Below are 27,576 nucleotides of genomic sequence, written 5' to 3'. Positions count from 1 at the left end.
TATGGATGAAATTAAGAAAGGAAAAATAATATAAAAAATAAGAAATGACAATTAAAAAAGGCTACCTCAATATTTTCACAATAAATCTTAAGTAATAGATTGTTATTAGCTAATATTAATGAGTAAAAAATTAATTTCAGCGGTGGGTTCAAATTAAAACTAGTAACAACTTTCCACATAAATTTTTGATGTGATTCTTGTGAAAGTATTGTAAAAAATATTGTGGATATAACATTTTTCATTGAAAAATATAATTGATGGGAATGAATATAGGAAGAATAAATGATGATAAAAAAAAGAATAAAGAATGAATGAAGAAATAATATTTAAATGAGATAGAGAAAATGATAGAGAATCTATTGAAAAGTGTATTTGAAAAAGTAGGTAAGTAAAAGTTAAATGTCACTGTTCATTCTCCAAACAGTACAAAAATTTGAAAAATCTGTTGGAAATGCTCTAAGAGTGTAAGAGGAACTAGGCTTTCAACAAATAATAATCATGGTATCTTTCTTGATTTTTATAAAGATAGTTGTTTCATGTCAATAGTATAATCAAGTTTTCTTACTTGGAAAACCATGGTTTGAATCCCACTCTTCTCACCTATGATTTAAAAACGATGCTATATTCTTTCAAGAATGACCAGTATTCAATTTTAAAAATTCTACTAGAAAAATAGGGAGGGGGGGATCCAATTTATTTCTTCTCAACTCCACTGATGAAAATTAAAAAGAAAATTAAATCGCAAAATTACACCTTCAAAGTTTGAGGTTTTTTTATTTTTTATTTTGCCCCTTAAAGTTTAAAATTTTTGGTCCGTTCTTTTAACATTACATAGTATTTGGGTTTAAGTCCTTCTATCCATTTTTGTTGATGAGGTGAGGTGGCCATTAAGTGCTAAATAAGCCTAAAACCATTATATATGCGACATTATCTACAAATATAGGTTATTAAATAAAAGAATTATTAATATTTACAATATATATATATATATATATTGTAGGTACTTAAAAAATAAAGGCCCAAGTCCACTTAGATCAATGGTACCTTATCATTTTAATTAAGCCCAAACAATAGAATTTGTAGAGAGAGGGAGATTCAAATCCAAATGCAATTCTAAACTAAGCCCAACCTTAAGGCCAAGGTGCCTAAGTAACAGATTGTTATGAATGAAACAATAATTGTGAATAAAGTCTTCCTCAGGCAAGTCCGAGGGTCAACTATTTGTATTAAGTATGGTTCAAGTTTACATCAAACTACTCTTTTTTCTTTTTCCTGTTCTAAGGGCTTTTTCAAGTTCCTCTCCAATCTTCTAGGGGGTTCCCTTCCTTTTATATCCACTTTCAAGGCATTCCAACCCTCCTCTTGTAAGCCAAAGGGGCCTTTCCTAGGATACTTGTCTCATCAGGACTTTGCTGAAGGTGGTAGAAAGGGTTGCTAGCTGTGGAGTTACTGTTCAAGGGTCATTTCCACATTAATGTCACTGATAAGGTTGGTGTAGGCATTGAATGTGGAGGTGGGAGGTATGTCCTTCATGAAACTTCTTCCCACCATCCTTGTTCCCATTATTGTCCTTTCTCCTCTCCTTGGCCTTCACAAGATACTAAGGGCCTGTTTGGGTAAGGGTTTTTCATCACTCAATTTCCGTCACTCAATTTCCATCACTCATCACTCATCACTCATCACTCATAACTCATCACTCATTTTTTCACTCATTTGGCAACATCACTTTTATTTTCATCACTCAATTTTTTCACACTATTCATGGGTCCCACACCTGTCAGCCAGTACAGTAGTTTTTTTTTTAGCACCCAACTCACCGAAGCTATATATATATAAATAAAAATAAAAAAAACCAAACCGAACAGCCAATCCAGGAAAAGAAAAAAAAAAAAGAAAAAAAAAAAAAAAAAAAAAAAAAAAAAAGAACAATGCCAACCCAAAAAAAAAAAAAAAAAAAAAAAAAAAAAAAACAACGCCAACCCAGGAAAAGGAAAGGAAAAAAAAAAAAAAAAAAAAAAAAGTCAAAAGGTGGTCAAAAGTTGCGGCTGTGGGTCCCTCATGTGTGTTTATTTACGGAAATGCCATTGAGTTATGAGTTATGGAAATTGAAAACAGCCTTTTGTTGTTTTCAGTTTCCATAACTCATAACTCAAAAATCAGAGAATTGAGTGATGGAAACAGAGTTATCGTTTGGCCAAACAACCTTTTTACTATGGGTCCCACCATTTTTGAGTTATGAGTTATGGAAACAGAGAATTGAGTTATCAAAAAACTCAATCCAAACGGCCCCTAATTGTCCCTACTTCCATCCTTAGGTGGGCGAAATCCTCAGAGCTTATTTACCCCTTTGGGCTTGGACTATGCAAGCTATTCTGTGATCTGATCCTCCTCAGTTCTCGGACCCCCCACAAAAACAATTACCAATATTCTGTTGCTAAGAAAAATAGTTGAAAGGGAGAAGGAAAAAAGAAATGAAAGGAATTTTTAGTTATGGTGTTGGTTGCAGGGAAAAAACACTGGGAACAAAATTAAAAGAAACGAAATGTTTTCAAATGTTGAAAGAAATTGCTTCCTTAAAAAAAAATACATGTTTTCATGAAACACTTTTACCATGTAAGAAAAAATGTTTTCTAATATGTGTTTTTCCAAAATAATAAAATTAACATTGTAACTTTTCCTTCCAAGCTTTTCTTAGAATAGGTGTAGTTAGTGGATTTGCATTCAAAGCTCTTTCTATTAAGTCTTTGAACACCCTATAAGCTTACATTTTTTCCTAACATTCTTGGCACTAACAAATTTCTTTTTGTCATCTTTTTGCGTGAACAAAAAAATGAGAAAATGGTGGATGACAACAATGTGCTATACTTCCAACCTTCTCTTTTCATTACATTGTATTTGTTTTTTGTATAGTTGTTAGTATTCACATGCTAGCTATATAATAAATAGATATTCACATGTTATTGTATAGTATACTTGTATGCTTTTTCACATGTTACTTATGTATACATCTCACATGCCTTGATTGAATATATTTTGTTGGAGTTATTATTCACATAATAGTTATATGTAAATATTTACTCACATGTTTATATGTATATTGGTTGCAAAAAATATTTTCAAGAAAATCAAGATGGCAAGAATTTCATTTCTTCATAAAAATTTAACGTTTGGAATAAATTAAAATGAGGTATTATCTTCAGATAGGTGCTCCGGGGTGTCTAACACCTTCCCCACACGTAACCAAACTTCCGAGTCCAAAATCTTTGGTTCAAAGACTTTTGGTTTACCTTAATTAATGAACCTTTAAAATTTGGTTTAGTTAATTAGGTAAGTTAAAATAAATTAGACAACTAGGTGACCAATCACACTTAATACAAAACCAATGATTGGTGGCGATTCCTAAAATAAAAATAAGAAAAAGGGACTCACACACCCCACTCTAGATACACAATGACACAAGAGTCACATCGCCAAGGATCTAATGTGCGATGATCTTCCCCCCCCCCCCCCCCCCCCCCCGGCCACTCGAGAACCCAGGGTGGGAAAAATCGAGCGTCCACAATAAGCTATTATAAAGTTTATCTTTTATACCTTGGGTTTTATTTTAATTTTGGTTAAAATAACATTGTAAATTTGTGATGAGTTTTGATTATTATAATAATCTTCTTATTCTTTAAGAGATGAGAAATTTGAATAATAAATTTGAAATTTATGACATTAGTTGTATATTAGGCAAATATAACACACTACAACATAAGTTAGAAAAGTATGGTTCCCATAAATAAAAAAATATTAATCAAACACACACAAAATAATAGAATGATATATTTGTAAATATAAAAATAAATACTTGCTCATCATAATTACCAAACAACATTAAATATATTGTAAGTATTCTGTCAAAAAAAAAATGAAGAAGAAGAAAGTAACCAAATATAACCTTTGCATCAAAGGCATTATTATAATAAATCTCTTTTAAAAATCATAACATAACCCAAGCAAAATAACATCAACACACTTAGAGTCTCCATGGTTGAATGACAAACAACTCCAATATAAACTAATCTTACGATCAATCGCACATCAAGAACACAAATAATCCGAAAATAACATTTGATTGCAATAGCTTTGTCTATTTATTTTCAAAAACATAAGAGGTGTAAGAGCATTCTCATCAAACATGTCAAAAAATATAGAATTTAGCATCTCAAAACCCAATTTTATAACATATAACGCTAAATTAATTAACTTTTTTTTTAGATAATTAATTAATTAACATTTTCTAAAGTAATGTCTTTTGGTTAGAGTCACAAGATTTTATATGAGAGTAATTATATATTTATTAAGATTCTTACAAAAGCCAATTATACTCATAAAAGATTAATTAATAATTTTTTAGAAAATAATAAAATTTACATGAGACCTACTTGAAACTAAAAAATGATCAAAATTTACAAAGAAACCAATCTATTTAAAGTTAAAAACCATGCCATTTTGAGTTTATGTGGCACTTAACGGCTCAACAACAGAGATTAATGGAAGAAAGCAAACCCAAATGTTCTGTAACGTTAGTGGGGTTGATCAAAATTTTGAAACTTTGGAGAGTAAAACTAAGGGCCCGTTTGGTTATAGTTTTCAAAAACTGTTGTTTAAAAAGATGTGAAAATTGTGGTTTAAAAAGTGTTGTTGAAAAACATATTTTTAGTGTGAATAAAACAAAAAAATGTGTTTGGTATCATGATTTAAATAGCATTTTTCAGTGTTCAAAAAATATAAAATATGTGTTTGGTATGTGTGTTTTGAATGATAAAAAAAGCTGACCAAAGTACAAAATAAATATATTTTAAATTAGGAGAGAGAACATGGTGGGCAGGAGACAGCCAAAACATTTATAAAAAAAACTGACAAAGTATGAAAATGCTGACTGGCACTAGTGTTTGTTGTTTGAGATAATTACAGAATTGCCACTAAGCACTAGTGTTTATTGTTTAAAATCTATCCGCAGCTGATTTCAAAAAATGGGTTTTATAACATTAGTTTTTGAACAATGTTTTTCAAACAATAAGGACAAAACTGGTACACCAAACATATTTTTTTTGTTTTTGAACACTAGTGTTCAGTGTTTAAACATTGAACACTGTGTTTTCAAATGACAAACCAAACGGGCTCTAAATTATCCCAAATTTTAAGCATAAACTCCTAAAATCTACATCACTAAACTACCAACAACATTTCAAGTTTTTCCACAAAAAATTATACCAATGCGGCAATGCCTATACCACCCAAAATTCGAAGCATCAGTAGCTTTTACCCCCAAAAGTAAACTAACATTATGTTTGTTTCGATATAAAATATTTTACGGAAAATATTTTTCCGTTTTCAAGTTTTTTTTTGCTTATAAAAATTTAGTTAACTTGGAAAATATTTTCAGTTTGACTGAAAATTTGTGTGTTAAAACTTGGAAAACATTTTCCATCTCTCTATAACGCACTGGCCAACCCACTCCCCCACCTTCTTCCCTCTTCCTCGCACAAAGCCCCTCATTTACATTGGAACAAACGGAAAGTATAAGAATTTGGACTCAAGCCAAGCCCAAGCCCGAATCCAATACCATCCCAATCTTACTGCCCAATAACTTGAACCCATAACCAGTCTCAAACCCAACAACCAAACAACCCAATAACACAAGCCCAATACCAAGCTCAAGCTTCATGAAAGTGCCACCAACCCAAAAACCCAAACACAAACAATTCATATCCTTCCCTTCCTACTTGAACCGTCGAGGTTGGGATAGGCGGCAATGCCACTTCAACAAAGAACATTCCTTTGAGAAGAAGAAGAAGAAAGAACATTTCTTTGAAGGTAAATCAAACACATGTTGCAACTTTTTTGTTTAAAGATGAATATAGTTATGGTTGTGCTAAGGTACTTATGCTTTTTCTTTTTTTTTGTTGTTGGAACTGAAGTTTTACTGCACTGTTTTTTTTTTTTTTTTACTTACTCATTTCATGAATGATGCATTTTATGTTTTCTTATTAAAAATGCAAGCTTTGGGAAGTGGTGGGTTAAAATGTTTGATGTATGTGAGCCTGTTGTGACTTGTGTCTTTTGAGGTTTTTGTGAATGTCTACGGTTTGGGGGTTTATGTTGAGTTTCCTTAGCTTTTGATTTTTGGTTTAGGGGTTATGGGTACCCAAGTTTTCATCTTTTTCATTTAAGTGATACTAAGATTCTCAGTCTGGTAAGTCGGTTTCTTGTGCTTCTGAATTGAATCTCATCCTTAGTGTCATAGTGATAGAGTTGTATGTGTTTGTTACGGGTTTGTATGTGTTGTGGTTTGTGGGTAATAAACCTGGATGAAAACCCTATTTAGCTTTACCTTTTCATTCTTAAATTGTTGTACAAGGTTTCATACACAAGTAATTTAATCTATGTGCTTTCCTCATTTCCCAGATTGAGAGGAGGATCAGATATAATGACTGAGAGAGATCAACAGTAACGAGGGCTGCCGGTGTTGATTTAGGGTTGTTTTCTCTTTGTCTCTCTACACTCTGTTTTGTCTTCTTGCCATGTTACTATCTAGAAACCATAAAAGGGTGTCTGAGTTCTCTGAAATGATTGCCAAACTTAATCACTCTGTACTTTTCTCACATGTTGGCTATGACAAACCCATAATTAGGCAAAACCCATCTTTCATTTTGTTTAAAGTTAGAAGCTTTTCCACGTCTACGCTTACCAATGATGCTAAAGTTTCTGTTACTGAGTTAGCAAAATCACCCAATTTCACTCCCCGATTCTCTCGGATAGCTAAGAATGAAGCTCAAAACGTGCTCTTTGATTATTTGCACTGTACTAGGAGCTTCAGCTTCACAGATGCTGAGCACATTAGCAAGAACTCCCCTCGTTTTCTTCAGACTTTGATATCCAAGATTGATACTGACAAACATGTTGCTCACTCTTTAACTAAATTCCTGCGCTACAATCCCATTAATGAGTTTGAACCCTTTTTTGAGAGTTTGGGTCTCCGTCCATCTGAGCTCTCAGTGCTTCTCCCACGACACTTGATGTTTTTGAGTGATGATCATGTTATGCTTGACAACTTTCATGTTTTATGTGAATATGGAATCCCGCGTAGTAAGATAGGTAAAATGTACAAGGAAGCTAAAGAGATATTTGGATATGATTATGGGATATTGGCTTTAAAACTTCAAGCTTATGAAAATTTGGGTTTGAGTAAATCAACAGTTATTAAGCTCATTAGTTGTTGCCCCTCACTTTTGATTGGTGGTGTTAACTGTGAATTTGTCAAGGTTCTTGAAAGATTGAAGGAATTGAGGTTTGAAAATGATTGGATTGGAGGATGTTTATCTGGTAAAAGCACCTACAATTGGAACAGAATGCTTGATACTGTGGATTTTCTAGATAAAGTGGGCTATACTCAGGAGCAGATGCACCATTTGTTTAACACAAATCCTGCAATACTGTTTGAAGGTTCTGGGAAGAAGGTGTATATCTTGTTTGGTCGATTACTCAAATTAGATCTCAAGTTGAATGAGATCTATTCTCTGTTTATACAAAATCCCAACATTTTGTCAGTTAAGTGTATAAAAAATCTTTTGCGAGCAATGGATTTTCTACTTGAGATTGAAATGGAGACAGAGTACATTGCAAGCATTATATCTAACCACATACAACTTCTGGGTTCACGTACTTTGAAAGGACCTAGATCTGTCTGCAAAGAATTGAAAGTTGGAAGAGATGGTCTATGTCAAATTATAAAGGAAGATCCACTGAAGCTGTTTAATTTGGTGTCTAAATCAAAAATAAAGAGCAATGAGCAGGAATCTTCCCAAGTTCCTAGTAAACACCAGGAGAAAACTACATTCTTGTCGAGATTGGGGTACATGGAAAATTCGGATGAGATGACAAAAGCTTTGAAGCAATTTCGAGGCAGAGGGGATCAATTACAGGAGAGGTTTGATTGCCTGGTACAAGCTGGTTTGGACTACAACATTGTGACAAATATTGTTAAACAAGCTCCTACGGTTCTTAACCAGTCCAAAGATGTTATTGAAAGGAAGATTGATTACTTAAGAAACTATTTGGGTTACCCATTGGAATCTGTGGTGTCATTCCCCGCATATCTAGGTTATGATATGGAAAGAATCAGTCAAAGATTTTCAATGTATGTTTGGCTGAGGGAGAGAGGTGCAGCAAAGCCAACCTTGTCTTTGAGTACTATCCTTGCATGCTCAGATACACGCTTTGTAAAATATTTTGTTGATGTTCATCCCGAAGGTCCAGCCATGTGGGAAAAGATAAAGAATCATTCACCTTCCAGCTAAGAAGTAATTTCATCCTTCTCATTTTAACTATTTATTATTTTGTAGAAAAGGCAACACATTTTATTTGATAATATATGCTTTATGAATGGCCTTTCCGTTTGTTGTGCTTGCATCGCTGTACAATTTTGTCCATTTTTTTCATCTTTTCTTTCTTTATTTTCTTGATGAAATTTTGTTTGGCATTGTTGTTTAAAACGTAATGGTAGATTATCTGACAATGGCTGAATGTGAATTTTGACTTAGGGTTGAATCACCCATATAAATATCAGATATGAGTGGTTTGGAAATATGGATTGTATTTAACTATCGAGTTAGATGATCTTGTATTTTGTATTTAATCTTTTATCTACTTACCAAAAAAGTATTTGATCTTTTGTCTTGACCTCTATCTACAATTTTAGAACTTTGTACATTTTGGATTCCATATAAGATTATATTTATTAATGTTGGCATAATCGTATGCTAACCTTTTTTCTGCATCATACGAGTTTGTGACTAGTCAATTATGGTTCCTATGCATGCAAATGGGCTCTCATAGAGACGCTCATATATGTTAGGTTCATAAATTCAGAAAGATACACATATATAGCTGCATCACATGTCTGAATCAGTATTCTTTTCTGACTGAAAGTTCAAAAACGTGTACAAAACACCTTTGAACGTTTAGACCCCCAAATTACAACTTAACCAATTCAAGCAATATGTCAAACAACTAGTGTGCGGAAACTTAACATATGCTATAATATGAAATTGGTTAAAAACTATCTAAGCCATAACAAAATAAAACCACAGCAGATAATAAAAAGGCAAAGATAGAGAGGAAGGAAGATGCAAACACAAAGACAACACGCGATGTGTTATCGAAGAGGAAACCGAAGCCCTCGGCGTAAAACCTCTCCGCCGCCCTCCAAGCGGTAAACAATCCACTAGAAAATACAGTTGGGATACAAGGACAGCAATAGACCCTCCAAGCCTAATCTACCCAGTGCACCTAAGCCTTCCAAGCTTCTTGCTCCAACGAGGTTGCGCCGAACCTTTTTCTTTTCTAGCTTCCCGGATTCCGCTACTAGACCGTAGCATCAACCAATGAAGATTGGTTCCTTCCTAACTGCTTCCCAGAAATCCAAACAACTGTCTCACAGTGATGATGATGGTGAGAACCAGGTTTGGTATAATGCCTCTCAAGGATTTGACAATGAAGAGGAAGAGAGTTGAGGAATTTGAAGAGACTCTAAGGTAGAGATTGTGAGTGAAACAATCTGGTTTTTCTTTAGGGTTTCTCTCTCAAAATTCTCTCTGGAAGCTCTCTTTCAATCGTGGGTAAAAGGGGTATTTATACTGGAGTGGGAGAGGAATGTGAAACGTCAGGTTTTACAAAAACAGGGGTGGCTCGCGGCTTGACCTCGCGGCTTGACTAAGTCGCGAGGTCCAGTCGCAAGTTAACCGTATGGCCAGTTGTCCTGTTTTGTCCTGTAGTGCTCCAGCTAGCATGACTGTTCATCTTCCAGCATGCTTGGCACGTGTGCTGCTTCTGGCGGCTTGCAGCCGCGAGTCACCCGCGGGTCCCAGCCGCGAGTCTCTGTTTTCTTGCACACTCTTGAGCAAACTTCACTCTATCTCACTCACTACCCTTACAACAAACCCACCTAAATACAGGGTTACTAAATACTGAATTACAAGCAAATTTGGCACGAAATAAAGCCAATTAGATGGTTGAATAAATTCAACCTTACACTGACAACTTGTGTTTCTATCATGATTGTGTCTGTGATCATAAGTCTTAAGTAAATATCCATGTTTAAGATGTGCAAGCTAGATCAACAAGTGCACATCAAGACATAAAAGTAACAAAATTCATAAAAAATAAACCTTGATGAATGATAATCCAACAAAGAATAGCCTTTGAACTGTGTAATCCTGAGCTCCATAATACACATCAATTTACATGAAATACTGTTAACTTCAGAGATATTTGATATCACTTGGTGAGGGGGTTAATTTCCATTCCCATCAAATACATTGATAATGGAAACTTCTTCTGGAAAACTTATGTTAGTGCACTATCAATGTATCATCATTTTGTCAGTTTTAATTTTTTTAGCTACTTGATATAAAAATAAATAAATAAATAAAAAATTGTTTTAGCTACTTTGTTATTCTTCTAATTTTTACTATTGCTTCTTTACATTTTTTAAGGTCCATTGGAAGCAATTGTTTCATGTAGAGAATTTCATGCATAATTCCTGGAGAACAGAACTTTGAGAGTAAAATGTGAGACCATAGTTATATTATGTCAGCAGGTGTTGATGTGAAGGTCATACTTCAATTGGTGTTTATTGTCAGAATTTTCTAGAATAAACATACGTTTCTTTGCCCTTTTCAGGAGTAAGTAATGTTAATTACTTAATTTTGTCTCAAGGACTGGAATGAAGAACTACTTTTTAGGCCTGTAAAGAAAAACAAAGAAAGATAATTTTGTTAAAGTAGCAAAAACGACTAGAAAAGGGCAGTTGAGTTTTCAGAATATCTTTGTATTTCTAAACTAAGAGAATTCTAATTATGAAGAAAATTGTTGACATGCTTGTAGGGAAAGACAATTTCATAAATAACTTTACAAGATGCGTACACAAGTGATGGAAGAGTCAAAGTGTATGCGATACATGAACTCATTTTCCATGCAGTTGATGTTCTGTAAAATTTATTTTCTTGTTTAATATTGTTCATTTACTTTCTTGTTATTTCACTCATCATATATTTTGAATTGGCTCCCCAAAAAGAGAAAAAGAAAAGCATGTGATAACCACAGTTGACTTTGCCATGTGCAGTCATGTGTTGTGTGATCCCCATTCTGTGTTGGCTTGGTGGTTAGTTGGTCAGTTATTTGAAACCAAGAGCAAAGACTCAAGGATTGATCCCCTCTCTGTGTTGACCTTCAAGCTCTTCAATTTGTTTTCTTGATTTCGAGATTGATGTTTATTCACTCTATTCTCATATCTGGTATTTTATATTAAATTTGATATTTGAGTTCAAATATATATATATATATATTTTTTTTTTTGGTTATCAGATTTTGCTCAGAACTTTTCATTTTCCTTTTGTTTTGGCTGATCTTAGAGGTCTTGTTGTTTTGGTTTGATGATGGTGGGATAGATTTGGTTTTTGGGTGTTTTGTTTTTCTGGGTTTTGTTCTGCTTTGTTTATGTTGTTTTTGTTTCTCAACTTCTAAAATCTTAGTCAAGTATTTGTTAAACACAAGTGAAAAGTTTTGTTTAAAGACAAGAACAATTTTCTAATTCTTAAATCTATCTCACTGCATTCCTCTTTTTGTGTGGATCCCATTGAATTTCTTAAAAGTTAACTAGCATTGAAATTCATGATTTCTTTGAAAGACACTTTTGTTATGTGTAAAACCTTTACACGTATGAGATCTCAGAGATGGTGGAAAACAAAGCACATTAGAACACTCTGGTTTTAACAAAGCCTTGTGTGAGAAATGGGGCAACCGAATGCCAGTTCTTAATAAGAAACTTGTTTCACAGTTTAGAGTAGCAAGAAATTCAATGTGTATGGGGCTAGATGAATTGTCGGTGGCAGCTTTCTAGAGCTATATTAGGGTGCTGCTCTAAGAGTCAATGTAAGAGTCTTTATGTTTCCTAGAGATTTAGATTAGATCTCAAAGGGTGATGTAACTAGTTTGTTGCTTGAACAATTCTTGTGTTGCTGCTGTTGCACCCTCTATTGTTGTGTGTACTGATTTGTTTCAATCAATAAGATTTCTCAAATAAATGCATTCAAAAAGTCAAACTGCTGATTTCTTAAGCAAAATTTGGTTTTTGAAAATTTGAACATTCAACTATGCATTAGGATGGTGAAGTGACAAAATGGTTCAAGACCATAGGAAACCAAATTGCTATACCTGGTGCAAGCTAATAAGAATTCTAGACCTCGTGGATTGGCAAGCACATGTGTAATATGTAGGGTCTGTTTGAGATTTACTTATTTTGCTGAAATTGAAAACTTTTTGCTAAAAGTACTGTAGATAAAGGTAAAAGTTAGTTGAAATAGTACAGTAAGACTTGTGAATAATATCAAAAAGTGCAGTAGGACTCATGAATAGTAGCAAAAATAAACTGAATAGTAAAATAAATTGGTTTTTTAATCTAGAGCCAAACAGACACGTAGCATAGAAAAAATTGGCTAACAATAGCTACTGTCTGTTTTGTACAATCAAGACCAAAATCATAAATTGGATGTATTTGGTCATGCAAACTATTTTGGGTTGAGGATTATTATGTGTATTTTATTCTATTGTGGATCTCTCATCATAAGAGATTAGAATGTTGTGACACTCGGAAAATGAGAAGTCAAAGATGTATGCTGAAAATGCTGCTAGACCAAATAGAAATGCATATGTATAATGATCAAAATCATGAATTTAGTTTGTACCGGTTGAACTAACTAGCTCCTTAAAATGAAATTGACTTATCTAGCAAATGTATGCTGGAGTGCTTAAGCAGACTCTGAATTTCAATTAACCTCATCATTGGCAGACGAGAGAGAGAGAGAGAGAGACAGAGAGGAATGCACTGAAAATGAAAAGAGAAAACACCTTTTCAGAAAAATTGTTCTCCACAATGATTTTGAGAACAGAGTTTTCTAAAAGCTGTTTTGGAAAAAATTTCCCAAACAACACAACTAGTTTGGACCCACCAAGTCCAACCACCAATTTGTTTTTTAAATGCAGAAAATTGTTTGTTTTTCTTTATAAATAAAAATACTAGTAATTAAGCTCTATACTCTAGAGTTATAACTCTATTCACTAACATTATATAGTTAATTTGACCTCCTACTATTTCCAAATTAAAAGTTGCGATTTAAATCTTTGATATGCCATTATATTTATCAAATTATATATATATATATATATATTTCTTAGAGCAATGCAAAATAAGCACTAAAAAAAAAGGTCAGTAAAAATCAATATTTATGGGATTCACACGTAAAAGAGACGATATATATATTAAATAATAATGAAAGAAAATAATATTTTTCATAACAATTAGCAAAATTTACTATGATTGAAATAATATTACTTTTATAATTTCCTTATTAACATTATATTCACAGAAGGTGAATGTCAAACAAGAAGCTGGGAATTAAAAGAAAAAAAAAAAAAAGTAAAAGAAGTAATGTCGTAAACCTCAAGAAAGTTTTTAAAAATAAAAAATAATAAAAAATTGTGGAGGCATGTAGCCAAGGACCCGGGAAGAGAAAGAAAAAGTGGAATATAACTTTGTAGATTCCATTACGTTCTCCAAAGATACCTTGTCCCACAGCCACACACGATTAGAACTCTAGATCCACTTATATTACTGTTTTACTTATTTTTCTCTGCCTCTCAATTTTTCTATTAAGATTAACCTTTTATCCTTACTGGTGTTTACGGTTTACGTAAATAACAATAATAGTTATGATAATAATAGCACTATAAGTCTGTTTGGGATCTGCTTATTTTGTTGTAACTGAAATTTTTTATTGAAAGTATTGTATATAAAAATAAAAATTAACTGAAATAGTACAGTGAGACCCATGAATAATACCAAGAAGTGCAATGAACCCATGAATAATAGTAAAAATAAACTATATAGTAAAATAAGTTAACATTTTAATTTTTACCAAACACATACTACATATTATTATTATTATTATTATTATTAAAAGAAAGAAAACTATTGAATTATAATAAAAATATTTACTTAAATAGCAAACAATCAAGAAATTAAGGGTTTGTTTGGATATTACTTATTTTACTAAAACTTAAAATTTATTGCTGAAAGTACTATAAATAAAAATAAAAATTAGTTGAAATAGTACAATAAAATTCATGAATAATATAAAAAATACAATAAAATTCATAAATAATAATAAAAATAAACTAAATAATAAAATAATTTTAATTCTTTATTTCTATCCAAACGGAGGCTAAATAGTTATTAAGCCTCGTTATCTCCCCCGCCATACCGACGTGCTTTCCAGAAAAATCCATGTGATAGGTACATTTTGTGAGGCTTACTTCAAGGAAATTTTAATGAAAGAATTGATTTTCACAAAAGAAGTCAATAAAATAATATCTGAAAAAAAATCTAAGGGACACGTTAAATATAACTTAGCTAGCTTATTTTTTAAGTTAATTCATGTACAATTTCTCAAAATCCTTGTACAATTTCTCAAAATCCTTTTTTTCTTCAAATACACTTATATCTTTACTAAATAAAATAAACTAATGAAAATAAATTATTCAACTTTTTTTTTTTAAATAGTTTCAACTTATGGCATTCGTTCTTGATAATAAATCTTTATTATTAGACTAAGATATCAATTAATTTTTAGTGTTAACAAAAATTGAACTTCAGATTTCTTATTTAACCATCAAGAGATTTTACCAAATCCAAATGTTGCATTAAGAGAGTTTTTTTTTTTTTTTTTTTTTTTTTTTACAATATAGAATTTATACTCTAACCTAATCTAAATGTATATATGTGAAACTCCCTCATGGAGGCTTGAACTCCATCTCTTGTCTCATTTTACCCCATAAGCACTTATAATTGTAAAGTGACTATCATACCAAAGATGTACAGTGGTTGAATTAAGAGAGTTGAATCAAGAATGTGTGGATCCAAATATTAATTGTAACTAGATTCTAGCCTGGAGGACTGGTTGTTCAAGGGAATATTTTGACAAAAAAAAAGATTCGTATTAAGCAAGAATATTATTAAATGGAAGAATATAAATTATAAGATGTCTAATCGTGTGTGGGCAAAGCAGTATAATCCAGCAAGGAACTATAAAGAATATTCTCATAATTTGGTATAAACCTCGGAGCCCATGAGAGTAATAAGTATGGTGTCACAAATTTTTTCACAACTTTACCATAAATTTTTTATATGACAATTTGTGAGTGGTGGAAATAAAATAGTCGATCCATTTGAATCTATGATTTTACCACTCACAAATCGTTACGAAATAAAATTGTAGTAAAATTGTGAAAAAATTTGTAATACTAAACTTACTCTGCCCATGAAGTCACAACGACGGTCACAGTGATATTTACTTTTAGTATCTATTCTGGAAGTGTTTAAGCTTTACCAAATACTTGGATTTAGATTTACAAAATGAAAGTACTAACTTGTCACGCTAACTTATCTAAACAAAAACTTGTCACGCTATCTAATGTAAGTTGAGTTTGGATTGCACTGAAAAACTGAAAGAGAGAGTGTTTGGCTTTTTCTTGTGGGTCCTATGCACTGTTTACAGGACCCGCAAATGCGGAAAAACGCAAATGTTAAGTTAAAACTAGGTCCCACAGTACTATTCATACATTTAAAAATTATTTTGCTACAGTATTTTTAATTTTCAGCAATAAGCGGTATCCAAACATATCCTTAATATACTTTAAAAGGAACGTTTTCTTCCCCATACTTAAATTTCAAACAATGATCTTTACTCAATATAGATTACTTATTGCAATAACCCTTTTTTTTAGTTTCCTTCTAGAATCCAATTATATCTTTAGATTCGATAAAAAAAAAAAAAAAGTTAAATCATTAGAATTAAAGTTAAGATAAAAAAAAAAATGTAGTATTTATAGAGTGACCATTATAAAAAGAGTGTCAAGTTGTAAAAAGTTAAATCTTTATAATTACTTTAAACAATATGTTTTAAACGCGGAGCATCGTATGTTATTAAAGACACTCAGACTTGAAACATCGCATTGCCTTGGTTCCATTAAATTTACCATTAACCATGAGAGCATATTGAATTGGAACCTTTATTACCGTCCAAAGGATTTGGTAAGTTTTAATCAACTGTAGCATGATTCACATTCAAGGGTCAAAATTCTGTTTGTTTAGTGTTTAGCACTGATGCATGTTGGATGTGTAAGTGTAGGACCGTATGTTTTCAAAGACAGAATCTGCCAGACTCTCATATCAGCCAGCTATGTAAAGGGAAAAAGTATAATGCTAAACATACACAATTATGTCACATATTATGATGGAAACAATTAAAGTTATTTAAACCCCCAATTCTTGACTCTTTAAAACACAAAATAATAATAAATTTCAGTTAGCTAATTAGTAAAAAAAATTTTGTTAAAAATTAGTAGCAGAGTCATAATTTTTTTTTTTTGGGAAGGGGTTTGTGATTAACCTGAATCTTATAGACATGTAATGTAATGTGTGTGTATATTCTCAAATCACCTATCTTGTACTTCATAATTTTTAAGTTACATTTATATGATATGAAACACATTGTGAGAGGATGATCACCTTAATTTGTTTAAGTATTATTTATGAGAATGCTTACACTAAAAATAATTTAGATAGTTAAAAAAAAAAAAATTGAGAGGCCAAGTTATATTTTTTTCAAGGAGCTACTTGTAAATATTTATACATCATATGAGAAATTACATAATTTTCAAAAAAAATGGGAGGCCATGGCTTGTTTAATCCTCCTCCTCCAATCATCACGAAGCAAACATCATAAAAGAGAATTATCCCACCATCATTAGAGCAAACGCCATAAATTAAAACTCTTCTCTAACTGTCAAAAGAGAAAAACAGAAAATAAGGGAATTCTTGTTTTTACCTTACAACCCAGAAAGGCACGGGTGAGAGAGAGAGATAGAGAGATGCGAGACAGAGAGCCAGCCAGGGTGGCCAACATGCCAATGCCTAAAGTTTGTTAAAAGGAAGGTTGAAAATATAGCCAATGGCAGTGAGTCCCTCGAAATCAAAAACTCCCATCTAAAGGTAAAATTTCGTTTCCTCCTTCAGGTAGAAAACTGTGCAAATATGGTATGCTATATATATATTTTTGCTTAGCTGGTTTAACATTATTTTTGCTGCGGTGCCAAGTTTTTTAGGAGGGGACACAAAACAAAATCAAGAGCTACAGAAAGGCCTAAAAAAATGCCCATTCATCAAACCCTTCACAGGGGATCCAGATCCTCTCCATTTCAAAGGGAAATGGAGAGGGTCCAGTTCATGGTGGGGATTTGTTTGAAAATTATCAAGGGCCAAAAACGTGCCACATCATTTAAAATGTAAACACCACACTTAACCCCAGTTAAACATTTAAACTACTTTAACTCAGGTTAAACACCTAAACTAGAGGCACTCAACCGGACAAACCACTGAAAATATTTCAGACTCTCTTTCAAACTCTCTCTCACCAAACACATATGAAAATTTCAAACTCTCTTCTCCAAGGATTTTCTCTTTGCATCCCACGGTCCTCAGTGTCGCCGGTGCCACCAACCATCGTGCCAAGCCACCGTTGTTGCGTGGGCTATGTCTCACACCAACCAAGCATCAGCAGAAAGTGCCGCCCACTTGCAGGCATAGGCACTACCCAGCATCACCGGACTGCTCCGCTAGAACAGTCACTGCCTAGTAAGTTTCTCTCTCTAATTTTTTTATTGATAAGCTCTGTTTGATTGATTTATTGGTGTTAAATATGGTTTTTTTTTTTTTTTTTTTGATAGAACGGTTTCTTTGCATTTGTGTGTGTTTTAATTTTTATTTTTTTTAGCTTTTGGTTTTGAGCTTGGTGGGGTGTTTCAGATTTGGGGGATTTATGGATTGTTTTGATCTAAATTTGTTCTAAAAGCAATGGGATTTATGGGTTATATTTTTTATTCCATGCCCAAGTTTCTTGAGACTAGGATAAAAAATAGTTATGGATTGTTTTGATCTGAATTTGTTCTAAAAGCAATGGGATTTATGAGTTATATTTTTGATACCACGCCCAAGTTTCTTGAGACTAGGATAAAAAACACAAAAAGGAAAAGCATAAGCAAAGCTAATTTTTTTTAGAATAAACGGCAGAAGCAAAGCTAGTTTAAGATAAAGGATGAGTGAAGAATTAATTATTGGAAAATACTCCATATGCAAATGCTTTGCATAAGTTAAGAAAAAAGACATGAAAATGACAACATAAAAGAAAGGCATGGTTCCAGGAGAAACACCAAGTGCAGAATTATCTCTGTGTGTTTTATGCTGTGGTTATTAGAATGCTTGGTTCCATTTTTTTGGTTTGTGGGTATTTTTTTTTATCTCACTGTTATGTAAATGTATGTGCTTTTCCATGGATTTTGATTTTATTTTTAATTGTTCACTCTATTATGAAAGGTTTAGGAAATGTATTGTGAGTGTCTCTCTGTTTTCCCTGTCATGCCACTGATTGCAGAATTGGGTCTGTGTAAATTGTCCTTTGTAGGAATGGAATGGGCAAGTTGTTTAACATGAGGCAAGTCGAAGTGATCAAGCTAAGATTGAAAGTTGTGGACTTTGGATGGAATGTATAGTCAAGAAGCAAGAGGTGGAATGTGTAGTCAAGCAATAGGCACAACAATTGTAGAAATTTCATGTTATTATAATCATGTAATTAAAGTGTATATTTCAATGGAATTCTTGTTATGTGACCAAAGTGTACATTTTAATAAAATTTGTTCATTTTTTATTATATTCCTTTCTTGTCTACTCTATTGGATCAAATTTCATTCGACATCAAAATTGATCAATTTGAAGCAATTGCTCTATTTTTTATGATACTTTGACCTTGTAGTCATGTATGTGGTACAAATTCCATTGGTTTATGGTTTCTATAAAACAACACATAAATGGGAAAATTTGTCATGCACAGGTACATACATAGTTGCAATGCTTCAAGGGAAAATAACTTGTCACATTTATGAACAATGATTGACTAAAAACTGCTCAAACATGTACATATAATAAACCAACATATATGAGTACCTTCATAAGCCAACTATGAAAACCATCCAAATGCTACTACAAATTATGCACACACTTGTCAAAGTTGTCCTACAAGCTAAGAATATATCAAATCTAAATCTTTACTAAAACTGAAAAATTAGCCTTGCTAGCTTCAAAATTCATTGTCTTCAATCGGTCATGGAATACTTCAAAACCTTTTCTTGATAACAAGTGTGTAAAATTTGGTACATGAAGCTTTGCATATATCTTGCACTTGACTTCTTTTTTTTTTTTTTTTTGCTAAACTTCAATGTCATTCATACGAAAAAGAAGATACTACAACATAGGAGTCTACCACACAAGCAAAGAGGATAACCTCAGGTAGATTCTCCTCGTTAAAACACAAAGGTAATGCAGAATTCAAAGCTAGCTTTGCAGCATTATGTGCTGCAAAATTACAAGACCTACAGACCCAAACAAAAGAGTAACTAAGAAAAACTGATACAGAGTTTAGGATATTAACAATATCATTGCTGATGGCCCAGTTAGGCACAAAAGGATTGTCAGACAGTGAATCCATACACATCTTGGAATCGCTCTCTATGATTACTTGTTTCCACACTTCATTAGAGGCTAGGTTGACTGCCTTGCACTTGCTTCTGCTTGGATGGGGGTGCAGCTATGGTGAGGTTTAGCCCAAACTTTGATCACCTCGCCGAGGGAGTTCCTTGCTACTACTGCTAGTGCAGTTCTTGATGGTCCAGTTGCAGCATCCACATTTAGCTTGATGAACCTAGTCAAGGGTGGCTTCCAAACCTGGGATGAAGATGCGCAATGAGCTTTGTTGGCTGCCTGGATTACAGTACGAAACTCTATGATTCTGCTTTGAATCCGCAAGCAGGCTTCACGGATGTTAACTTTCTAGCCTTGGAAAACAGCTCTGTTTCTTAAATTCCATATTCCATCTACCACGAAGGAGGGGGTGCAAGGATGAGCTTGGTTATGTCACCACTGCTCTGTACCCTTCTCTTTAGACTTTTAATAGATGGCTGCTAGCTGCTTCAACTCATTTTCTATAAAAATAAAAATCAAATGCATTATGACAAAAATACATACCATCAAATGAAAGTTCTAAACATATAGCAAATACACTATAACAAACTATAAGTGATTCACATACTCAACCATGAAAAATAGCTATGATACATAAAGCATATGATATAATGTAGGAGTAAATTCAAGCATGCCAAGATGCAAAACTGATGTGATAAAAAATTAAATGATAATTCTACAAAGCACTACTGATAACAAGTAATGTTAGGGACAAAAATTTCAGCAAGGTACTTAAAAGTATTGTTAATGCACAAAGAAGTTCAAAGAAGCATGTTTTGCATTAAACCAATCATCAAGCATTATTGTTAACCAAGTTCTTAAATTTAGAATTAGTGCCAAGAACTGCAGCAACCATTCTTGAGGTAAAATTGATAAAGGTATGGGAAGGGTGGAATTTTTTTATAGAAGAATTTGATAATGGAATGAACATATCACAAAGCAGTTCTATACCATAGAAGAGTTACACCTCGAAAGAGCATTTGACCCCATATTGACTTCTTCCTATTAGAACCTAAAAGTGTTGACATTGACAAGTTAATTTGAAAGTAAAAGGTTTAATTCAGCTTATAAGCTAAGATGGTAAAAGTTAATGACCGTATTTGTCATAATGATGAGGAGCAAGAGTTCGGAATTAGGCAAAGCAGAGAAAAAAAAAAATCAAATACTAAAATAATTTTAGTAACGAATTCAAATTGAAACAACCCATAAATCTTACAAAGCTGAAACATCACCTGCTGATTTCAATTTGTAAACTCAAAACCAACCACTGAAAAAATATAGCACAAAAAAAAAAACCATTGCTTTTAGAACAAATTCAGATCAAAACAATCCATAACTGTTTTTTATCCTAGTATCAAGAAACTTGGGCATGGAATAAAAAATATAACCCATAAATCCCATTGCTTTTAGAACAAATTTAGATCAAAACAATCCATAAATCCCCCAAATCTGAACAATATAGAGGGTCTATAAGGCCTACAATTAAATGGGTATTACTAGTTCCAATAATACACAACCACTCAAACAATGATCTCAAAAAACAACAAATTCAGCTCGATAACCAATACCGCCACACCATTATATATGCAATTATTCCTATCCCTGCATATTTCCCACATTACACCTACAAAACTCTTGTTCAAAACACAACTAAAGATAAAATTTTTTGCTTTGATAAACAGAAAAGAAACTTACACTAGCGCCATACGCAGCCGATTGAGCCGCATACGATTGCTGCCCAAACGCATTGCTCCCTCTTGAGGAGTACATGGTTCTTTCACAAACACAGAGATATAATTTACCAAATAAATATTAACCTGCATTAAAAATTTGCACCAAATTAAACAATATTAAAGAACAAAAATTTCTCGATTCTTTCATAATCGGATTTCATAGAAAGCAAAAAAAAAAATCAAAATCGAAGCTGAACAAAAAAATAAAAATTTGTGCTTTGCGATTGAGAGATGAATTGCAGTGTGAAATTACCAAAGCGGAAGATATAAAAAGCGAAACCTTAACGAAGATTGGTGGTGATGGAGCTTACCGAAGATAATCGAAGATGAATTTTTTGTGTGTGTTCGAGGTTCGAGTAATCGAAAACCCTAATTCTCAGAGAAGAGAGAAAACGATGACTCAGAAAAGACTAAATATGACAGAATGAATGACTGGATGAATGAGAATGAGAAAGTCGGGGCACCGTGACGACGGGGCGAGAGAGAAAGTCGGGGCGCAGGTGGTATTGGTGGCACTGTGACGACGGGGCGAGAGAGAACCTTGGAGAAGAGAGTGAGAAAGAGAGTTCGAATTTGAAATGTTCAGATGGGTTTGGTGAGAGAGAAATTGTGGTTTGTCCGGTTGAGTTAAACAGCCTCTAGTTTAAGTGTAGTTAAGTGTGGTTTGGGTTTAGTGGGTTAAGTTATGACGTGGCACGTTTTTGGCCCTTGATATAATGCAAAGATGATCCTGTCCGTGTACTGGACCCTCTCCATTTCAAAGGAAAATGGAGAGGATCCGGATCCCTTCACAGGGTGTCCACTAAAGTTAAAAAATTTATAAGTAATCAACAACAACTTATTAGAGTTTTGGGTAGTCAAACTCAAAATCCTTGCAACCCAATATACACTAATACCTTTGAAAAGCTAGCTACCGACTACAAGTCAAAAAAGAAACAAAAGGATTTCAGACATCATCCTCATCATCTGCTAAACCTTTGGAGTCCCTTCAAACTCAAAACACAATCCGTGTCAGGTATGAACCTTGCCTTAACTCACTTTTAAGCCACACCCATGTTGATCAATATGACGATGATGGTACCTGTTAGCCAGATCTACCTTCTGATATTTTTGATCAATGTTTTCCAAAACAGCAGTTGCCTTGTTGATGGGTCTTCTAGGAATGGTTTATCAAGGAAAAAAACAACCTCCTTCTCCTCCCACTCCTTCAGAGACTGGTTCCCCAGAAGATTCTCCTGTGGTTTCTTCAAGATTCAAACTCAAAGATGGGAGGTACCTGGCTTACAGGGAGAGAGGTGTGCCCAAGGACAAAGCTAAATTCAAGATCATTGTTGTCCACGGCTTAGGGAGCTCTAAAGAGATGAATTTTCTGGCACCTCAAGTACGTACATAAGTCCCTCTTCTCAACCTTCATTATGAAAATCTGAAACTGTGTTAGACATTCTCAGTTGGGTTTGCAATGGGTAAAAAAAAAAAATGCTTGATATTGATGAATTTAGTTGATTTAGAACTAAACTCCGCCAGTGTCTGTGATTATTATGTTCACAGCCGGTCCCAAGCCCGGAAAAAGGAGGAGGGTAGTAGTAGGTTGACGGGCAGACTAAAATTTAGTCACCTTATTATGAATGGATCCACTACAGATGCACGTTGGGGCGTTTTCTTAGGCTGACCCCAAAAATTTTGGGACTAAGGTTTGGTTGATGTTGTTGTGTAGTTGAGTTAAAACTAGTTTAGAAAACATATGCCAAACATAGATGTTAAAACTTCATATAAATGAATATAAAGGAATAGCTCTGGGGAAGGGCCAGCCCTGGGGAGCAATTTTGATCACACACTTGTGCACACATATCAAGAGGTGTCATTCTATCTATGCTTTCAAAGATCCTTTATCTGTTAATGATAATTTCTTCTTCTTTTTTAAGAGATCATCATATTCATATACGTGAGTGATTTTATAAGAAGAACCCTGATATACCTTCCAGTCAAGGAAGTAATAGTGTGTCAGGTTCAAACTATCAAAGAAATAACATTGTACAAATGTCAGATGATGTGAATTTTCACACTGCTTTAGTTTCCAGGAACTAATAGATGAGTTGGGGATATATTTTCTGCTATTTGATCGAGCGGGATATGGAGAAAGTGATGCAGACCCAAAGCACTCAGTAAAGAGTGAAGCATTTGACATTCAAGAACTTGCTGATCATTTACAGATAGGATCCAAGTTTTATGTGATTGGAGTCTCAATGGGATCCTACTCCATATGGAGTTGCCTCAAATACATACCAGACAGGCAAAATACTCAACTTCAAAATTATAGTTTCAATCTTTTTTTTTCCCTGCTCAATAATGTCATGAACCTAATTGTTGTCTCAAAACCATTTTTCCAGGCTAGCAGGTGTGTCTTTTGTAGTCCCGGTTGTGAATTACTGGTGGCGTTCTCTACCTGATAGAGTGGTAAAGGATGACTACAGGAAGAAACTTGTGAGGTGGTCAATGTGGTTTGCAAATCATGCTCCTGGACTACTACACTGGTGGGTGAATCAAAAATGGCTCCCTTCAACTTCTGTCTTGGAAAGAAACCCGATGTTCTTCAATGACCGAGACATAGATGTTTTGAAGACTATATCAGGATTCCCAATGCTCACCCAGGTAAGCTACATATTCACTCTGCACAAATGCAGAAAGGATAAATATTTTTATGCTACAGTTAATTCAAGTTATTCAAATTCTGCTCAACAATGTATAGGCATAAAACTTATCAAAGTTCAAGTTCCATACTAGTTGTGTTTCATGATGATTGTGATAAAGTTTTTATTTCAACCTACAGGATAAGTTACGGGAGAGAAGTGTTTTTGATACTCTCCGTCGTGACTTTATGCTGGCTTTTGGCAAATGGGAATTTGACCCTTTGGATCTGCGCAATCCATACCCTCAAAATGAAAGCACTGTGCACATATGGCAAGGTTTAGAAGATAAGGTTGTGCCTGTTCAGCTTCAAAGATTTGTTTCTGGGAAGCTACCCTGGATTCGGTATCATGAAGTTCCAAATGGTGGACATTTGATAGTGCATTATGATGGTATATGCGAAGCCATTTTAAGGTCGCTTTTGCTTGGAGAAGAACAAGTTTCATTTAGACCTAATACAGCCAAAATCATACCTTGAAGTTGTCTCAACTTCTTCTCCCCATCCAAATTGTTGATTGTGTAGGTGATTGATTTTTTTCTTTCAGATATTGACAAATATGTACATTACATTTGTTACTGGAAAATTTTAGAGGAATATAATCCTTGTTTCTATAGAAGTTATGCATCAAAACCTAGTTCATTTATCGATTTAGGGGACTTCCCTAAAATATTGTAGTTGTTCCTCAGATATGTAGGACTACTGTTCTAATTACAGATTTATGGGGAATTTGAATTTGTTGGTGAGAGAGAGAGAGGGATAGATTTGAATGCCTAATTGGGTTTCTGTGATGTTGAACTTGAACTTAGCTAGAATGAGGGTCTAGCTCAACTAGCAATGAATTCTAGCTCAACTGGCATTCCCTCTCCTTATAAATTCTTAGTGGAGGGTGAGATCATGGGTTCAAGATCCATTGAGTGTGTAACTTACCAATCAAATAAAAAAATTAATAGAGGGCTTTGTGTTTTCTACAGGTATTAGAATAGAAGTGTGGATTCATTTAGGGGGAACAGTTGAAGCAGAAAAATGTTTCGTGTATGATAATAGAATATTAGTGACCTAAAAGTTGTGATAGCATGAGAAGAAGTGGGTAATATGGTATTGATAGTGTTTATTACACATTTGTACCTATCAAAAAAAAGATAGTGTTTATTACACATTTTGTGTGTATCGTGTAATAACACTAAAATTCGTGAATCTAACTCACGATTTTGAAATTGAAAATGTGAGTGAAAGTCATGATTTTAGTGTTATTTAACATTTATATACACTAGTTTAGTGTTATTTAACAGTGTACATGCTAGTTTGTAATAAGTTTTACCCATATGGTATAGTAAGGAATTAAAGGCCACAGTAATGCACTGGCACCAATATGGTATACAGAGAAGATGGTGTGCATCAACTTGGTTGTTTAAACCTCATGACTGTACCATTTTAATCCCACAATAATCATACATATCAAGCTTTTACTAAAACAGAAGGAATATTAGCTCTGAATATGCTATTAGAAGATTCTCATCTTTGTCATCATATAATTTGGATATGCAGTTTGAAACTTAGAGGCGAACAATATTCACTATTTCAAACAAAACAGAAGGAATATTAGGTCTGAATATTCCATTAAAAGATTCCTCATACAAAATATCCGGATATTTCATATTTTGAATAATATATTTGCATAGGTCTTTCCTTTCGTGGTGTTCTATTGATAACAGTAACAAAACTAAATTTGATAGCACCCCTAATATCCACTTCTTAAATTTTGGTCATGGTTGCATATTTTGAAGAAGATTAAAGAGAATCATGAGGTGGTCATATTATAATATGAGATCATACAATTTTATTGAAAGCATAGCAATGAAAACAATTTAGTAACTACATTTTCTGGGATCTGTTTTCAGACACCAAACAGAAGAAACCAACAGCAATACAGACTGACCTCTTTGTCAAATTTGATCAAAATGAAAGCTTGTGCAACCGTAGTTAACATTTACTGAAAAAAAGAAGAAGAAGAAGAAGAAGAAGATTAAGTTTAATACATAATATGCGGTCAAGAACCCTGGAACATAGGCAGAATAGGCAAGCAAATTCAAGACAAGTATTTATCTTCTGCTAATTGTCAAGGCACCCAGGGTCCCAGACTACCTCCACATCATCAATTTGTGTCAGTCTCGTAATGTTAGCTAGGCATTGAGACAACCATCTTGTATACCAAAAGCAGAACACACAGGACAGAGAATACAAATACTATTTGTGTGTAAACAAACAGGCCTGTTTGTGTTTGTAACAAAGCCCAAAATGCGCTATTGACATAACATATCAAAAAGACAAAAGTTTATGCATAATAAGCAGAGGATACGAGAATTCTCAATAGAGGCAACCCAGAATAATTGTATCCTCCCAATAGAGGGAAATAATGAATAATTGTTGCTACCCAACTTCTGCTTCTATTTAATACTATTTACATATTTATGGTTCGTTTGAGAGTTTTTTTTTTTTTAGAAGGATTCGTTTGAGAGTTCATAAATGAATAAAACAAAATAGAATGCATAAAATGTAATGGAATTAAGTATTGATTGTTTTAAAATAAAAGGAATATAAATGAATGAAAGGTAATCTTATTTAGGAGTAACGTACAAGAAAAAGAATTGAATTATTTTATGACAATATTGCTATTAGACCTTTTTTTTAAACGCTAAATATATGTATTTTAGGACTTGTAGTAAAAAAATCATTAAAATTTATTTTATTCCCTCTTATTCCTCCCAATTTGGGGGGGAATGAAATTTTGAAGTTTTGAGAAAATAGAAAAGAATGAGTATTCCCTCTTATCCATTCTATTTCCTCTTACTTAAACTCTCAAATAAGATAATGAACTTTTCATTCATTTATTTAAAACTCCCAAACGAGAAAATGGAAGAAATATTCTAAAACTATTATTTTCATTCATTTCTCTCTTCCCAAACAAGTGGTTTGGAAACTTCTCAGCATTATTGCAATAACATGGCACTTTTTGCGAGTTTCAATAGTTGCTATTGATATCCATTTTGTAATAGATTAAAGAATTAGTTTATCAGTGTTGGATTAATTTTATGAATTATTTTATTTTTTAGGACAATAGAAATAAGAAGCATAAAGCTTTCTTCGATGGTTGCTAAATCTCCAAATAAACTAGTTAAAAATGTGTGATTTGTGATGTCATAACTATTGTAAGAGCAGTTTTGGATCTTGGGCCCAAAATGTAAAATGACTAAGGCCCAAAGAGCCCAATACAAATAATTTGTAGAAAGTTGGCTGAAAACTAAGTTTCAATTAGTTGGACAACGCTCACAATAGATTAAAAATTTAAGTAAAATAAAGAAAAACAGGTTTTATGTGAAGAAATCATTCCTCAGCAAAATCCAAGGAGAGTAGTTCTTGAATAT

General features: G+C 33.3%; 2 protein-coding genes and 2 long non-coding RNA genes across 8 annotated transcripts; 3 read left to right on the top strand and 1 right to left on the bottom strand.

Annotated features, from left to right (window-relative positions):
* The first annotated feature begins 5,707 nt into the window (after positions 1-5,707).
* On the top strand, positions 5,708-11,328 carry LOC115979438 (transcription termination factor MTEF18, mitochondrial). 3 transcript variants are annotated; one of them, XM_031101501.1, is made up of 3 exons: positions 5,708-5,862; positions 6,454-8,348; positions 10,933-11,328. In XM_031101501.1, the coding sequence occupies exon 2, from the start codon at positions 6,570-6,572 to the stop codon at positions 8,343-8,345; it is 1,776 nt and encodes a 591-aa protein (XP_030957361.1). In that variant the 5' UTR covers positions 5,708-5,862; positions 6,454-6,569; the 3' UTR covers positions 8,346-8,348; positions 10,933-11,328. The 3 variants fall into 3 exon arrangements, with proteins under 3 accessions (XP_030957361.1, XP_030957354.1, XP_030957346.1); XM_031101494.1 differs by lacking the exon at positions 10,933-11,328 and adding an exon at positions 10,729-10,921; XM_031101486.1 differs by lacking the exon at positions 10,933-11,328 and adding an exon at positions 10,541-10,921.
* A 5,923-nt stretch (positions 11,329-17,251) lies between these two features.
* On the top strand, positions 17,252-24,767 carry LOC115979457. Of its 3 annotated transcripts, none has more exons than XM_031101518.1 (6): positions 17,252-17,340; positions 22,263-22,483; positions 22,605-22,849; positions 23,547-23,758; positions 23,856-24,117; positions 24,296-24,767. In XM_031101518.1, the coding sequence occupies exons 1-6, from the start codon at positions 17,315-17,317 to the stop codon at positions 24,629-24,631; spliced, it is 1,302 nt and encodes a 433-aa protein (XP_030957378.1). In that variant the 5' UTR covers positions 17,252-17,314; the 3' UTR covers positions 24,632-24,767. The 3 variants fall into 3 exon arrangements, with proteins under 3 accessions (XP_030957378.1, XP_030957371.1, XP_030957384.1); XM_031101511.1 differs by having other exon boundaries at positions 17,253-17,340; positions 22,602-22,849; XM_031101524.1 differs by lacking the exon at positions 17,252-17,340 and having other exon boundaries at positions 22,259-22,483.
* Positions 17,402-18,869, top strand: LOC115979485. Its single transcript, XR_004089067.1, has 2 exons — positions 17,402-17,797; positions 18,624-18,869. It is a non-coding gene; the product is annotated as an uncharacterized LOC115979485 (long non-coding RNA).
* LOC115979479 lies at positions 19,194-22,248 on the bottom strand. Its single transcript, XR_004089066.1, has 3 exons — positions 21,780-22,248; positions 21,431-21,552; positions 19,194-20,196 (listed from the first exon to the last, which is right to left on the bottom strand). It is a non-coding gene; the product is annotated as an uncharacterized LOC115979479 (long non-coding RNA).
* Positions 24,768-27,576: the final 2,809 nt, after the last annotated feature.

The sequence above is a fragment of the Quercus lobata genome, chromosome 1 (genome assembly GCF_001633185.2).
Source record: "Quercus lobata isolate SW786 chromosome 1, ValleyOak3.0 Primary Assembly, whole genome shotgun sequence".
Classification (NCBI taxonomy): Eukaryota; Viridiplantae; Streptophyta; class Magnoliopsida; order Fagales; family Fagaceae; genus Quercus; species Quercus lobata.
The sequence above is the reverse complement of the archived record's forward strand: the minus strand, read 5'-3'. Positions and strand labels throughout refer to the sequence as shown.